The sequence below is a fragment of the Miniopterus natalensis genome, chromosome 9, assembly GCF_054644295.1.
Source record: "Miniopterus natalensis isolate mMinNat1 chromosome 9, mMinNat1.hap1, whole genome shotgun sequence".
Taxonomy (NCBI): domain Eukaryota; kingdom Metazoa; phylum Chordata; class Mammalia; order Chiroptera; family Miniopteridae; genus Miniopterus; species Miniopterus natalensis.
Genome location: NC_142089.1, coordinates 17,469,194 through 17,482,955, shown reverse-complemented (window position 1 = coordinate 17,482,955; position 13,762 = coordinate 17,469,194). Strand labels below are relative to the sequence as shown.

Here is a 13,762-nt window from a genome sequence, read left to right as displayed (position 1 = left end):
TAGAGAGAAGGCTTGGAGAGGCAGACTCAGCTCAGCCCAGGGGCAAGGGAAGGAGAGGGGGGCCCTCACCTGGGTCTCCTGGAAAGACTGACCTGCAGAGACAGAGGCTCAACTTCTGTGGGGCTGTGCCCCCCTTGCCTGCTGATTGGTGGGCTGCCCTCCCCCCTTCAGATAGTGCTGACTTGGCATCTGAAAGGTTCCCCCCCCCCCCCATGGGCTTATGTCTCTCTGGGGGTAAAAGGTCTTACCATCCATGCTTCACCTCCAAGGGAGTCAGTGCCCAGGGCCACTGACAGTTAGGGCTGAATGAAGACTCAGCTGTCTGGTCCACCCACCCCTGCCAACCAGCAAGACCTCAGTCAGCACTTTCTGCCTTCTAACCATGTGACACCCCACTCTGGCCTCGCTTTCTCTCCCTGAAGTTCCAAGTTAATAGAGTTATCAGTACTTTGTTTTATTTTAAAACTGTGAAAACAAAAATAAATATCTTTGGAGAATAAGTACAGGGGTGGGATAGGGTGGTGGGGCTGGAGACTTGATGGTGTCCTGGCTTTAGTGGTCTTGCGTGGGGGGCGGGGGGCCTAGGGTCTGCAAGCTGGTTCCTCCCCAGCCAGGCTCTGTCCCATACCCACTGGGAGTTCTGGGGGCTCCACCAGTCTCGCCTGCCCGAGGCTCCCAGGCTGGGCGCTGCATCAGCGGAACCCTGGAGAATTAGGCCCCGGCACCCCGCCTGTGTCCTGATCACGGGATCTATCAGGCAGGCGGATAGGGTAGGGGGCACCACCCCAAAGGAGACTCTTCTGCCAGCTCGCCTGGCATGGTGCCCATGGCCTCAGTGGTGATTCATGTCTTCTATGCCCACACGGCCCCAGACACCCAGCACGAAGCTCTCGATGTCACACTCGTTGGCTCCACGCAAAATTCGGAAGTGGCCCTTCTCGCCCCAGGCTGGGCCCCAGGAGTTGGCCGCGGTCTGGGAATGAAGAGGGGCTTAAGCACAGGCATGGAAAAGGGGATGGGGGGGTAGGGGGACAGTGGCTGCAGGGCCGGAAGTGCAGGGACTCACCCAGTATTTGAGCGTCCTTCCATCAGGTAGCGACTCCTCTCCCCACCTGCGGACCAGAACCAGGCAGAGGCAAGGGTGCTGACTCCACATGCTTTCAGGGGCTCCACCCCCGGGCCTCCCCTATCTGGGCCCCTGTTGCCTTTGGTCACTTGGGTACACCCTAAGACTTGGGTAGGTCTCTGTCCGTGTCTGCACCTCCCTCAGTCTCCACATCTAAGTTTGTGTACCTGTGCCCAGTGTGGGGGAAGACACTAGAAGGGATAACAGGGGTGTACAGAAAAGGGGGAGCCCCATCCTGTAGACCATTTCTCTGGAACCCCACACTTCTGCCTGCCCTCCTGCCTCACTTGGGGAGCCAAGGAGGGGTGGATCCCAGGGACCAGCAGGAAGAGACTCAGAGAATGTGGGTACCTTAGAGGCCCCAAACTCCCACTGTGAAGTACTTTAGTTGGTTAGACAACTGAAATCGGTCACTCTAACATCTCCTGGTATCTCAGGTGGAGAAACTGAAGGCTGGGAAAGTGAGTCGCTGAGTCAGGCAGAGTTGAGATGGGGAGAGGCTGAGCTTTTCTGAATCCTTGTCTATATTTCATTGGAGTTATTCTGTCCCAGTGTGTAAGGAAGGAACAGTCCCTCATAAACCTTAAAAGGCACCCCACTCTTGGTGTGACTCGGGTAAGTCCCTCGTCTTTTCAAGCCTTGGTTTCCTCCTCTTTGAAGTGGGGCTTTGCAGAGAGATGGTCTGGATTCAAGACAGGCTCAGAGCCCCAGTGTAAACTCGGCTGCTCCCAACTCCCTCTGTACCCCAAAGCCCCTTACCCTGTGATCTTGACCGAATGGGTTCCATGCCGGCGGTATCTCTCTGGCCTCCCAAGGCTCACTGGTGTGTGGCTGTAGATGCCACCCTGGTACAGGAAGAAGTCTTCGTGCACCTCCATGAGGGCTGTGGGCAGAGGTCAAAGTAGGGCTGGCTCAGCCCATTAGCACAGGCACGAAGCCCGAGTGGAGATGCACACCAAGGCCCCAGGGCCTCCCCTACCAAGAATAAGTGCTCCCTCCAGGTGCTGCCCATGGGGAGGGGACATGGTCCGCCCACTTCCAGCCCCAGTGGGCTTGCTGCTCAATGCTGTACAGGCCACTTGTGCTGCTGTGCCCTGTGGAATCGGGGAGCAGGAGGAGGGGTACTTACCTTGGACAGGGCCATTCTCTATCAGCTCCTTCATGATCTCCTCCTCCTGGAGGGTGGAAGGTAGGGAGGAGAGTATCCATTAGGAGAGTGGCCATTAGGGGTGAGGCTCCGGCCTTTGTCCAGCCTTCCAGCTCTCTTCCTCTGCCCCCTCACCCAAGTGCACACTTACACTGGAGCCGAGGCGGTAGGCAGGAGTGACCTGGTAGATGTCATTGGCATGGACGTGGTGATTGGGGCAGCGGGCAGTGGCCTGGCGCTTGCCCCGACCCGTGGCCCGGCTGTGCATCATGCAGCGGGGTGCAGGGCCAGGCTCATTCTGCTCCTGGCCCGAGAACGGGTAGCAGTGGTCAGACACAACCCTGGAGGGGCGGCAGGAGGGAGCAATGGCAGGGTGAGCGTGGCCTTCCCGAAGGCCCCTGCGGCATGCCCTCTTTTCTACCCACACCCTGCGCTGCTCACCCTCGACGGCGCAGGAACCACCAGGCGCCATCAAGATGCCCACCATGGCAGCCCCGCTGATTGTGCTTGTCGCAAGACAGCAGGTTCTGGGGTGACAGGACAGGTGTCATGTGTCCCAGAGAATGGATTGAGACGCGGTCAGATGCCACGGCTGGCGGAAGGAAGCAGAAGGGCCATCAGAGGGCTCAGGCCTTGGCCCTCCTTTCCTGCCGAGCCAGCCCCTGTCCTGGACTTACCTGCTGTGGAGAAGGCCCAGGAGCCTGCACAGTTGCCCTGGTCAAGAGGCTCATGGATTAGGTTGGGCCACTTCTCAGAGGCCTCAAAGGCTGTGGGCAGGACCTCTCCTGGGACCAGCACTGTCTGCAAGGCAAAAGTCACTTGGTCTGCCTCCTGCTTCTGCCCGGCCTGCCCTTCAGAGGCCTGTTGGCATTAGAGGGCCACCAAAAGCCCAAGGCCTTTTGCGGTTGGATCTGAACCCTCCTGCTGTGGAAGGATTTCAGTGACCTCCACGTTGACTCGAGTGGAAGACCTGAGCACAAGACCCAAGCACTACCTGGTGCCTCCCTAGTGTCAGGAGGGGGGGCGACTAGTTCTGTTTTACAGATGAGACAACTGAGGCCAAGAACAGGGAAGTGGCCAGGCCAGAGTCACCCTGCTTTTCATACTCAACCCCTGCCTCGCTCTTCCTCTGCACCTTCCAACCTGTCACATCCTCCTTCCTGCCAGACCTTGGGCTTCAGGCCGCTGAGGACAGGGGAGGGAAGAAGCAGTCGGGTCCTGCAACTGAGCAGGCTGCCAAGGCAAACAGCAGGAGGCAAATAGCAGAGGCCCCAGGGCCTAAGGGCAGGGGCAGGGGCTGCTCACCCCAGCCTTGAGCTGAAGTCCCTCATCAAGGAGGGCCACTCGGCCAGCCCCTGCCTTCTCCCTACCCACCGCTGAAAGAGGGAGCCTCCAGCAGGTGCCCCAGCCCTGTCCTGTTTAAGTGCCCCTTCCTCACTTTGACTCTTTGGCTCTAGTTCCCATTTCTCCCCCAAGAGGGTCCCACTAGTGGGGAGGGAGAAGCCCCCTCGTCCCTTGGGGTTCTGCTGAGTTGTTTCCGAGAATTGCTGCTCTCTGGCCAAAGCTGGAGGAGTGTCTGTTTTTCCCTTCCCAAAATACCAAGGTGACCTCTTGTCCCCTCAGGCCCTGACCCAGCCGTACTGGGACCAATGGCATTTTTCCCAGGCTGGGGAGACCAAGAAGGGGCTCAGGCTGGAACCACAACACTCAGAATCTGAGCATCAGTACTAGTGCAGTGCATCTTTTTATAGGCAAGAACTGAAGGCCCAGAGAAAGAGAGTGACTTGTCCAGCATCACACAGCCTATTGGGGAGGGATGTACCCAGGCCCTTGGACAAATAGGGCACAGGGTGCCAGAATCCCTGGGATCCTAGGCAATGAGGTGGTAGGATTGTGGGCAAGGATGGACTTACGTGAATCTCATTCATGCTGGTGACAGAGGAAGATGGGCGGATGGTGCCCAGGCGGTAGCGAATGCCCTCGTCCAGGGTCATGCCCCAAAAGGCGCTGTGGTTCCCAGCCCGCCACCTAGAAGAGAAGGGATGGAAGTGACAGACCTGCTAAGGCTGGGGGTACATGCATGTGGGTAGGAGAGATGTATACTGGCTAAGGGTCCACATAAATAAGATCTGAGAGTGGGTGTGCCTGGCAGGACATGCATCTCAGGCAGAACGCACATGTGTTGTGTCTGCACATGCATGTGTGCCCACTGGGACATTTCCAGGGCCTCTTACCCATAGTTGCCCCGGTTGATGGCATTGATCATGTCTTGGTCCACCAGGCATGGCTCCTGATCACACTCCCACTGCCCTTTCTCCTGGCAGGTGCTGGCGAACGGGAAGGAAGAAGTGAGGGGATGCTGGGCAGCTTCTGAAGGGCAGAGGCCTCAGAGGTCAGTGTGGGTCTGAGATTCTGAACCAGTGTCTATGGCAAGACCCTGAGATGATCCCATCCAGCCTGGTGGTTTTAAATGTCAACTTCAAGTTCACAATTCTCAAGTTTATATCTGACCGGATCTTTCCCTAAACTCCAAATTCAAGAATCTTACTGCTACTCAATCAACATCACTACTGGGGTGTCTACCAATAGGTCAAACAACACATCGCAAACTGAATCCTGGTCGCCCCTACTCCCATGCCTGCTCCTCCCACAGTCCCCAGAAAATGGCCACTCCATCCTTCCTGGAGCTCAGGCCAAAAGCCTGACTTTTTCTCCTATTTGCTTATCTAATTCATTGGCAGATCCTGTTGGCTCTACCATAAGAACACATCTAAAATCCATACTACGTCTCATTCTTTCCTGTAGACCCCACGGTTCGATCACCTTTCACCCGGATTAGGCTGCAGTCTCCTGTTCTTCCCGCTTCTGCCCTGTACCCACCCCCAGTATATTTTTAACACAGCTGCCAGTGTTCCTGTTAAACCCAAGTTACATCATGTCATTCCCCTGCCCAAACCCTCTACTGGCTTCATATCACAGAATAAGGGCCAAAGTCCTTACAGTGCCAGCAAAGCCCTGCACAATCTGTCCTTTTGTCCCCTCTCTGACCCCTCCCTCCTAGTCCTGGTTCCCCAGGCCCCAGCCAGGCTGGCCCTCTGACTTCACACCAGCCACGCTCCTGCCCCAGGGCCTTTGAGCTGCCCTTCTTCCAACATCCGACGGCTCACTCGCTTCTCCCTTTTTTGCTTTTAGGTCACATCGTCGGGGAGGCCTGCCCTGGCCACCCTATCTTACATTTCCACATCCTGCGCTCTTCCTGCCCCGCTTCCTGGTTTTCTTTTCCCCCTTAGATGCCATCACTGACATACTACATATTTAGTTACTGATGCTGCTTATACCTGTTTCCTCAGAGACTCTAAGGTCCTCGAGGGCAGGTATTATTTGGTATCTCCAGTGCCTACAAAACAAAACCTAGCACATACTGGGCACCCAGTAAGATCTGTTGAGTGAATGGATGAGGCAGTATAACCAAGTGACTAAGAGCATGGATTCTGCAATTCAGATCCTGGGTTCCGGTCCCAGCTGACGAGGCACGTGGCCTCAGGTAAGTGATTTAAACCGTCGTCTGTGGAACGAGGACAAGGCTGGCTTGGCCTTTCGGGGATGCAATGGCTGTCTCGGAGGGGCCCATCTGAAGCGCTCCAGAATTGTTACGGACCATTATTGTCTCAGTACCGGAACCGGCCGGCCCTCTGGAGCGTCAGACGCAGATCCAGCTGGCCTCCTGACAGCTCCCTGGCTGTGTGAAAGCCATCTCAAACTTCAAACGGCCAGACTGCCTTTCCCCAGCCCTGCTCCTCTCCCAACATCCTCAACTCAGATAATGGCACCTTCCCCACAGGTGTTCAGGCGAGGACGCCGTGTGCTCTGTGGTTCCAGGCCCTCCCCCCCAGCCGCCTCAATCAACAGGTCCAGGAAGTCACATCACAAAAGGCTCTGAGCCCATCTGCCTGTCACCCCTCCACTGCCACTGAGTACTCCAGGCCCTCATCACCTCTCACGAACCAGGCTCCCTGCCTTTTTCTGATCCCCCCTACACCCCTTTCTGAAGCCAGAGAGATCTTTGAAGAAGGTAAATCAGACTATGTGCTCTCTAAGTGGCTTTCCACAACACAGAACAAAATACAGAAGCCTCGCCACAGCTTAGGAGACTCACGGGAAGTGGCCTGCACCTCCCCAGGTCTCTCCCCACTTCACGGCTCCAGCTGCAGGGAGCTGGGTCCCATCTCCTGGCCTTCCCACAAGCTGTTCCTCCCATGTGCCCTCCTGGGCCTCTCATCTCCCGGTATCAGCATAAATGTCTTTTCCCGAGTGGCCTTCCCTCGCCCCCGCCCACTCTAAACTAAGATCCCCTCATTCTGTTTTCCCCATCACGCTAATAAGAGGTTGCAGCAATCTTGATTGTTTGTGTGTCTTCACCGCTAGACTGGAAGCTCCGTTGCAAGGATAAGGACCTGTCGTGCATTCTGGCTGCACATAGTAGGTCTTTAAAAAATAGGTGTCCACTGAATAGTTGAATTCTATGAATTCTTCGATGCTTTTACAAGCTCATAACTCTGCTATTACAAGATGCCAAATTGCCTCCTTCCAAGCCCGCCCAAGGCTCCCGCCTCCAATGTTGCCTTTATAAGGAGCCTCAAGGGGAACCAAGCAGTACGGCTGGGCTCTCTAGTCCCAGGAGGTGGGCGGGAGCACTTTCTGGGAGGGCCAGAGGAGACTGCAGGGAAAGGAGGCTCTCCTCCTCCTTCCCTCCCCCCTTAGACTCTCTCGAAGCATCTCCCATCCTCAGAGGGCTCACTCAGCCTGGGAGGCCCACAGGGCTGCCCCATACCCTCCCTCAGGCGCCAAGCACAGGGAACACAGCTGTCCAGGGCTAGCCTGGGTGGGCAGTGGGCTGGTCAGCCCTTGCCTGCCACCTCCCCTTTGCCCCTAGGGCTAAGCAGGTCTAGACTGGACTGGTGACAACAGGTCCCAGCATTCCAGAGGGGGTCTGGTGTGGCCAGGTCCCAGGGACAGGTGTGGGAGAGATTAACTCCTCAGTGTCCAGAAGCATCCTATCAGGTCTGGCAGAATCATGCAGGCACACTCCATCTTTCTGAGCACACACGCAGTTCACACACACACACACACACACACACACACACATTCTCTCACCCAGACACACTCTCACCCAGCACCCCTCAAGCCAGTGAGGCAATGGAAACAGCCTGTGCGTAATGCATTCCAAAAATTTCCTTCTCTCTGGGGCCTCCCAGTCAAAGAGGGCAGGGGTGGAATGGGTGCAGGGCCTCCTCCTTTAAGTTACAGGGTCTCCATTATTGCCAGTAAGGCATTCAAGGCTTCCTACCCAGGCCTCCTCCACTTCCCATCTGAGGCTTCAGATTAAAGTGGGGGGCACCCCTGGCCCCTTCCTCCTCCTGTCCAGAATGGGGGGTGAAGGAGGGAGAGGGACCGCATTCCAGGGAAGGCCCTGTTGCCGGCTGGCTGACCTCCAGCTCAGCCATCCCTGACCCTCATCCGTTCCAGGGCAGCGGATGCTGCAGTCAGGGGTTTCCTTCCTGGCGCCCCCTTCTCTGACTCTCCCGTGACATGGGGAAAGGTCGAGAGGGGCAGTAGCCCAGTCCAGGCCAGGAGGAGCCAGGAATGACTCTCAGCTCAGGGCCCCACCTGGAGTCAAGTATCCATGGTTGATCATCCCTGGGGAATGTTGTTAGAATGTTGTTTATGTAAGTTGACATGGTCAGTGTAAAAAATCCCATGTTTCAGCTGAGGAAACTGAGGCTCAGAGAAGGGAAAGGACTTTGCCCCCTGCAAGTGGGTGTCAGGGATAGGGGTTGAACCAAGTCTGTCAGTCACAAAGCCCAGAGGGTTGCCCTCTCCAAGCCCTAAACACTCACCAACGGTTACAGTTGTCCCAGTAGGTTCCCAAGACTGGATAGATGCGACCCCCATGCATACATCCTGGTGAGAAGAAAGAGAAGAGAAGCGGAACTGAGACCAGAAACGATGGGCTGAGATGTCCAAGCCATCAAAGGTCAGGTGTCCAGAAACCTGGACACACACACATACATGCACACACACACCAGCCCTCAGGGAAGCTCAAGTCAAACTATAACTGAAGACATCTCCTGCAGGGCCGCACACCAGCTGATCCTTAGGAAGTTCACCAGCGACTCCAACTTAGATCCTTCTTGCTTCAATTTCGGCCCAGCACAACACTCCTGGGATCCTTTGCGTGTAAATGAGTTGGGGCTTGGAGACAGGGTTATGGCGGGCGGGGGGGGGGGGGGGGAATGCATGGAGAATCTGAGGCCCAGAGAAAGCAAATGACTCCACTAAAATAATACAGCACTTTGGGATGGCAGCCCAGGGATGCAGTCTCACACCCATAGTCCCATGCAACAGGGGAAGGATTTCAATTGTCATATTGGGCAGGGCAAGTGCATAAAAAGGAAGGTGGTGAGGGCTGACAGCAGGAACAGATTTGACTCATCTCCCAGGCGTGACCAGCTATCTCAGGGGTAGAGAATCCTGGGCACAGACAGAAGAATAGCTAAGATGACCCTGACCAGCCCCTGTGTGCTTTATCAACCTGAGGGTGAGTCAGCGGGCGGGGCTAGCACCTTCCATCCGGAATATGGAAACGGGACTGGGAGAAAAGGCAGGAAGCTGCCCTTCTCCAGGGCCAACTTAGAATCCCACTGACCAAGGATCTCCCTTTCAGTCTTGCTGGAGAGATTCAAGTTAGACCAGAGTGGGGACTTCCTAGAGGTACAGAGAGTGAAGTGGGGTCTCTCCCATATTCTACAAAGCCTCCCCTGGAAATATCAACACATCAGCCTTGCTCCTGAGCCTTGCTGAGTTTGGGGCTGAAAAAGTGACCCAACCCTGGCTATCTGGTGCCCACCTTGGCTGGGGGGAAAAGGGGGTGGCACGCCGAGGCAGAAGTCCCAGAAGTCCGGGCAGCAGTCGGAGATGGTTCGGTTGCAGAAGAGGTCACAGTAACAGGTAGCGCCCAGGTAGGGCAGGGCGCAGTGGTCATCACGGCCTCGGCAGCACAGGTCCTGCTCCTGGCAGTACCGTCCGCCTGCATCCCGGATGCCCCGCAGGTGCAGAGCTGGTGCTAGCTCCCGGCGCCCACGACCCCACCGGATACCCAGGGCCAACTCAGCAGCCAACAGCAGCAGCAACAGCAGGCCCTGTGGACATCTCCACATGGTGCCTCCTGGGCCCCAGGGAGGGCAGAGGTCAGGGGTCTGAGGCAGTGGGCAGCAGAGACTCCCTGGCACCCCAGGGGCTGGTTTCTCAGCTTCCTGGGACTATGAGTCCCAGGGGGTTTAGCAGGATCAAAGCCCCTGACTCCTATGTCCCTAGGCAGCACAAGGGCAGAGGAGCCAGCTTACATGCCTTCAGTTACAGGGGGAAGGGGGCTGGGCAAGAAAGGAAGCCCCTCCCTGACTTGTCTGGGGAACTTCAAGGACAGGAGGTGGGGGCAGTGGCATTCTTGGTGCCCCCCACTCAACACCCACAGTTTGGACCAGAGGGCTCTCCTGCCCGGAGTCCATCTGCCCCTGCCTCAGCCTCCATCCCTGATGTGGGTCTCTTCCATTCTCGGTGTCCCTCTGACCACTCCACGCCCCCTCTCTGCCATCTGTCACGTGCCTCTGCCTGGCCCCTCTTCCTCTCTGTGCCTTGTCTACACCCTCTCCCTTCTGAACAGGGGAGCGTCCCTACCTGATGAGGGGTGTGGGCTGGCCCAGGCTGCCCCACGCACCGCCTCTGGACTCCTGTGACCGGACTCCTGTGACCGCTGGACACTCAAAGTCAAGTGAGGAGCGCGGGGCGGGATCGCTTTTTTGTACCGCCCCGCCCTCGGAGGCGGCCAGGCAGCGGCCAGAGGGAGGAGCCCGCGCTGCACCTGGGGCAGCGCCCCGCTGGGTGGCTGGGACTTGTGAGGGGCGCAGTGACAGTGTGACTGAGCTTGCTTGGTCTCCGGTGGAAGCTGTTCCCTTAGGGGGCGGAACTCCAACCAAAAGAGAAAGGATTGTGGTCTGACACTGGTAAGGACTTCCCAATGGGCTTCACCGTGGGGCTCAGAGGCTGGCTCAGAGAAGGGGAGATAGTGGGCAGCGAAGCGCTACGTTTTGGACCTAAGTTTGGGAAATGGTGGGGGGATGCCGATGCCAAACATCTCTTAAGTTCCCTTCTGAACCCTCAGTGATAAAAACAGCTAGGCACACCCCTCTTCACAGTGCCCCCTAAGCTTGGGGCCGCCCCAAGCCATCTCCTTCCTAGGAATGATTGGAATCCAGACAAGGATGGCTATGGATTCCTTGAGCAACTCATCGGCCTGAGGGTGTGTGGGGGGTGATGTGGGGGCTACCTCCCTGCCCTACAACCCCTCTTAGGGTCTGTTCCGACATCTTGCCCAGGCAATGCCCCTTCTATCAACCCTGAGGGCATTCTGCTTGGCATCTGACCTCCTCCAGGACCCAATGGCAAGAGTCCTGACAGCTGGTACCCCCCCCAGCAGAGCTCCCCTTCCTGCCCCAGGGCATAAACCCTTCCTTTGCCCAGGCTGGCTTGGGATTCAAACAATGAGGCTTCTGTTCCACCAGGCCTGCTGTCACCTTTTACCTCCCCGTTACACAATCCCTTGTCTACCAACAGATTGGGTTGGGCCAGAGGACTCTAACAGCAGGGAGATCGAGAGACTACACCTGGACAGATGCCCCCAACCCCAGGCCTGGGGCTCAAAACAGCGCCTGGGGAAAGGATGAGGGAAATGGGCCCTAGCGTCAAGCTTGGGAATTCCCTTTGCCTCTCTCTGACCTCCCTGAATCCCTGCCCCAGCCTAGGGGCATCCTCAGCTGGCCAGCTCCTGGGGGAGGGGAGGGACCAGGACAAACAGGCATCTGTGACTGGGTTACCCCCTGCCAGGGAACTGGGCAGGGAGTCACCAAGGGGATCTTGCTTTAGTCAGGGGAAGGGGTGGGGAAGGGGGGAATAAAGTCCTGAGGCCCCAGCATTGGCACTGACACACCCGGGAGCTAGCCTGACTGCTCTTTGTGGGGACCTGGGACAAAGGCTAGATGGGAAACTGAGGCTCAGAAGGTGAGCTGTGTCTGAGGTCACACAGCCAGAATGCAGGCTCCCTACCTGTCACCACTCCACTCCTTTCCCTCCAGTCACCTTTAGTCACCCACGACAAGTCTCAACACCTTCCTGGTTGGGAAGTCCCCTTTCATATCTAACCTCATTCACATTACTGCATGCCGGCCTCTCAGTATTAGTAAAGGTCATATCCTCAGGGAAGGAGATGAAGCTGCCTTCAGGCGAGCTGGTACCAGAGTGCCCACGCTCATAGATCAGTTTCAGTTGGGTTCTGGGGCCGAGGGCTGGCCCAGGGACATTTGGCCTGTCCTTTGCCTCAGATCACCCTCCGTAGGCCACCCCTTTGAGTCTGTGTTTTGTGTGTGTGTGTGTGTGTGTGTGTGTGTGTGTGTGTAGCTGTGCAGCTCTGTTTGTGGGGTGTTTCTGCTTGAGTGTGTCTGTCTGAGTTTCCTTGTCTGCTCTGCGCCTGTGTGTCTGGAAGTTGCTTCTGTGTTGGTCATGGGTCTGTTTGTCTATCTGCCAGTGTATTGCCACCTGTATTTGTGTGCTTGTTGGCGGGTGTGTCTATATGTATAGCTGTGTGACTGTCCCTGTGTCTACTTATTTACCAGGTGTCTGTGTATCTATGGAGGTGTCTGTGTCTGTTTGGGGTTTTTTTGGGCTATCTTCCTGTCCTTGACTGTCTGTCTGTCCGTGCATAGGAGGCAGGAACACGGAGCAGGGGAAGATCACACAGCCAAGAGCGTGTGGCTTGTGTGTGCGGGGGGTGGGAGGCCCTGCTCAGCACTGAGCTTGGCACCGAACCCAGTGGAACCTCGTGACTCACTGGGCTGCTTGGCCAAAGAGGAAAAGGGCAGGGCTCTGGGAGGGGGGCTGGAACCTCACTTTCCTTTCCCCCCCTTTCCTTTTCCATGGCCTCCTCCTTCCTGGTAACTCATTCCCTGTCTTGTTCTTATCCAACAGCCTGAGGCAGAGAGAGCAGCAGGTGAGGAGACACAGCAGGACTTACCCTCGAGCCCTCTGCCTCCTGAGAGACAGGTGGCTTTGGGCTCAGGGTGACTGTACTGCCTCCCTTGTGACTCTGAGCAGATACTGCTCCTCTCTGGGCCTCGGTTTCCCATCTGTACCCATATGCTCCCTTGGGGTCCTTTCCTGCTCTTTCTACAAAAGGGGTGAAACTAAAAAGGGACAGTGACATGCCTAAGGTCACAGGGCAGAGCAGAGGCTCAGGCTTCCTCTCTTCTCCATAGGAGACTGGCGCTACCCCCTCCTCCCAAACAGCTGCTCTGGGTGCTCAGAATGGACCATTCTCCTCTGGAAGCTGAGCAGGGCCTCCTGGGAAGACAGAGACCCATTGTCCTCGGCTCAACCCAGCTCTGTGGCCGAGGACCCACTACTCGAGGCCTGGAGGTTCAGATGTTTGGGTCCCAAATGGCACTCTAGTTCAGGCTGAGAGTCCCTCGTGTCCCACTGTAGTCAGCTGGACATGTCCAGAACTTGGAGCAGTGATACCTGGAACTAAGTGTGAGATCCAGGTCAGGCCTAACGTTGTGAGTGTGGGACCGTGCTGTGACATGCCGGGTTCCTGGGGCCTGTTGTGTCGGTTGCCTTATAAAAAGCACTGCCTGCAGGACTGAGTGACAGGCAGAACGCTGCTCTGCGTAGCATGCTGGAGCTTGCGGTAGATAAGATTAGGGGCCACATATGCAGAGCTGTGTCACACTTTATTGTCTGATTTTCTCATTCATTCAGCAAATCTCTGCTGGGCGTTCACTATGTGCCAGGCTCTGTGCTAGGTGCTGAGTGTTCAAAGTTGAGCCAAACAGACACAGCCCCTGCTGCTGTGAAGTCTGCGGATAAATCGGAAGACAGACAAATAAATAAGCAAAGACGCCGTAAGTCATTCCACAGTGTGCGGTGCTAGGAAGATACGCACATGGCACAGGGACCTGGAGCAGTGGGGGGCCAAGGAGGCTCAGGGCGGAGAGGACATCTGAGTTGAGGCCTGCAGGACTAGAAGGAGGCAGCCATTCCTGGAGCCCAGGGGAGGGTGGCCCAGGGAGCCAGATCAGCATGAGCAAGAGCCCTGAGACAGAAGGAAACCCGGAGCGGCTGCGCCACAGTGTGCAAGGTGGGCAGAGGAGCGAGACGAGGCTGGGAGGTGGGCTGGGGCCCCTTGGGCAGTAGCAAGCAGCTTGAATTGTCTTCTGACTGCTGAGAGATTTCACAAGTGTAAAAGCCCACTCGGGCTGCTTTTACCTGTAGACTACAAGGTGACAGCGGAGTTAGAGAAGCCAGGCGGGAGCCACTGGCACAACCCAGGCTAGAGACACTGAGGCTTGAATGAGGCTGGTGGCGGTGGAAATCGAGAGCAG

General features: G+C 56.7%; 1 protein-coding gene across 1 annotated transcript; it reads right to left on the bottom strand.

Moving 5' to 3' along the window:
- Nucleotides 1–570: 570 nt before the first annotated feature.
- Nucleotides 571–10,093, bottom strand: TINAGL1 (tubulointerstitial nephritis antigen like 1). Its single transcript, XM_016217364.2, has 12 exons — nt 10,008–10,093; nt 9,181–9,498; nt 8,171–8,234; nt 4,508–4,600; nt 4,187–4,301; nt 2,951–3,074; nt 2,715–2,865; nt 2,425–2,614; nt 2,256–2,301; nt 1,886–2,009; nt 1,067–1,112; nt 571–973 (listed from the first exon to the last, which is right to left on the bottom strand). Exons 2-12 carry the CDS (start codon nt 9,488–9,490, stop codon nt 833–835), a joined length of 1,404 nt encoding a protein of 467 aa, XP_016072850.2. The 5' UTR covers nt 9,491–9,498; nt 10,008–10,093; the 3' UTR covers nt 571–832.
- Nucleotides 10,094–13,762: the final 3,669 nt, after the last annotated feature.

Coding starts and splice junctions, on each gene's coding strand:
- TINAGL1 (XM_016217364.2), bottom strand. CDS start 9,490: ATGTGGAGATGTCCACAGGGCCTGCTGTTGCTGCTGCTGTTGGCTGCT. Junction 2,302..2,424: donor CCTACCGCCTCGGCTCCAGT/GTAAGTGTGCAC, acceptor TCCACCCTCCAG/GAGGAGGAGATCATGAAGGA. Junction 974..1,066: donor GAAGGACGCTCAAATACTGG/GTGAGTCCCTGC, acceptor CTTCATTCCCAG/ACCGCGGCCAACTCCTGGGG.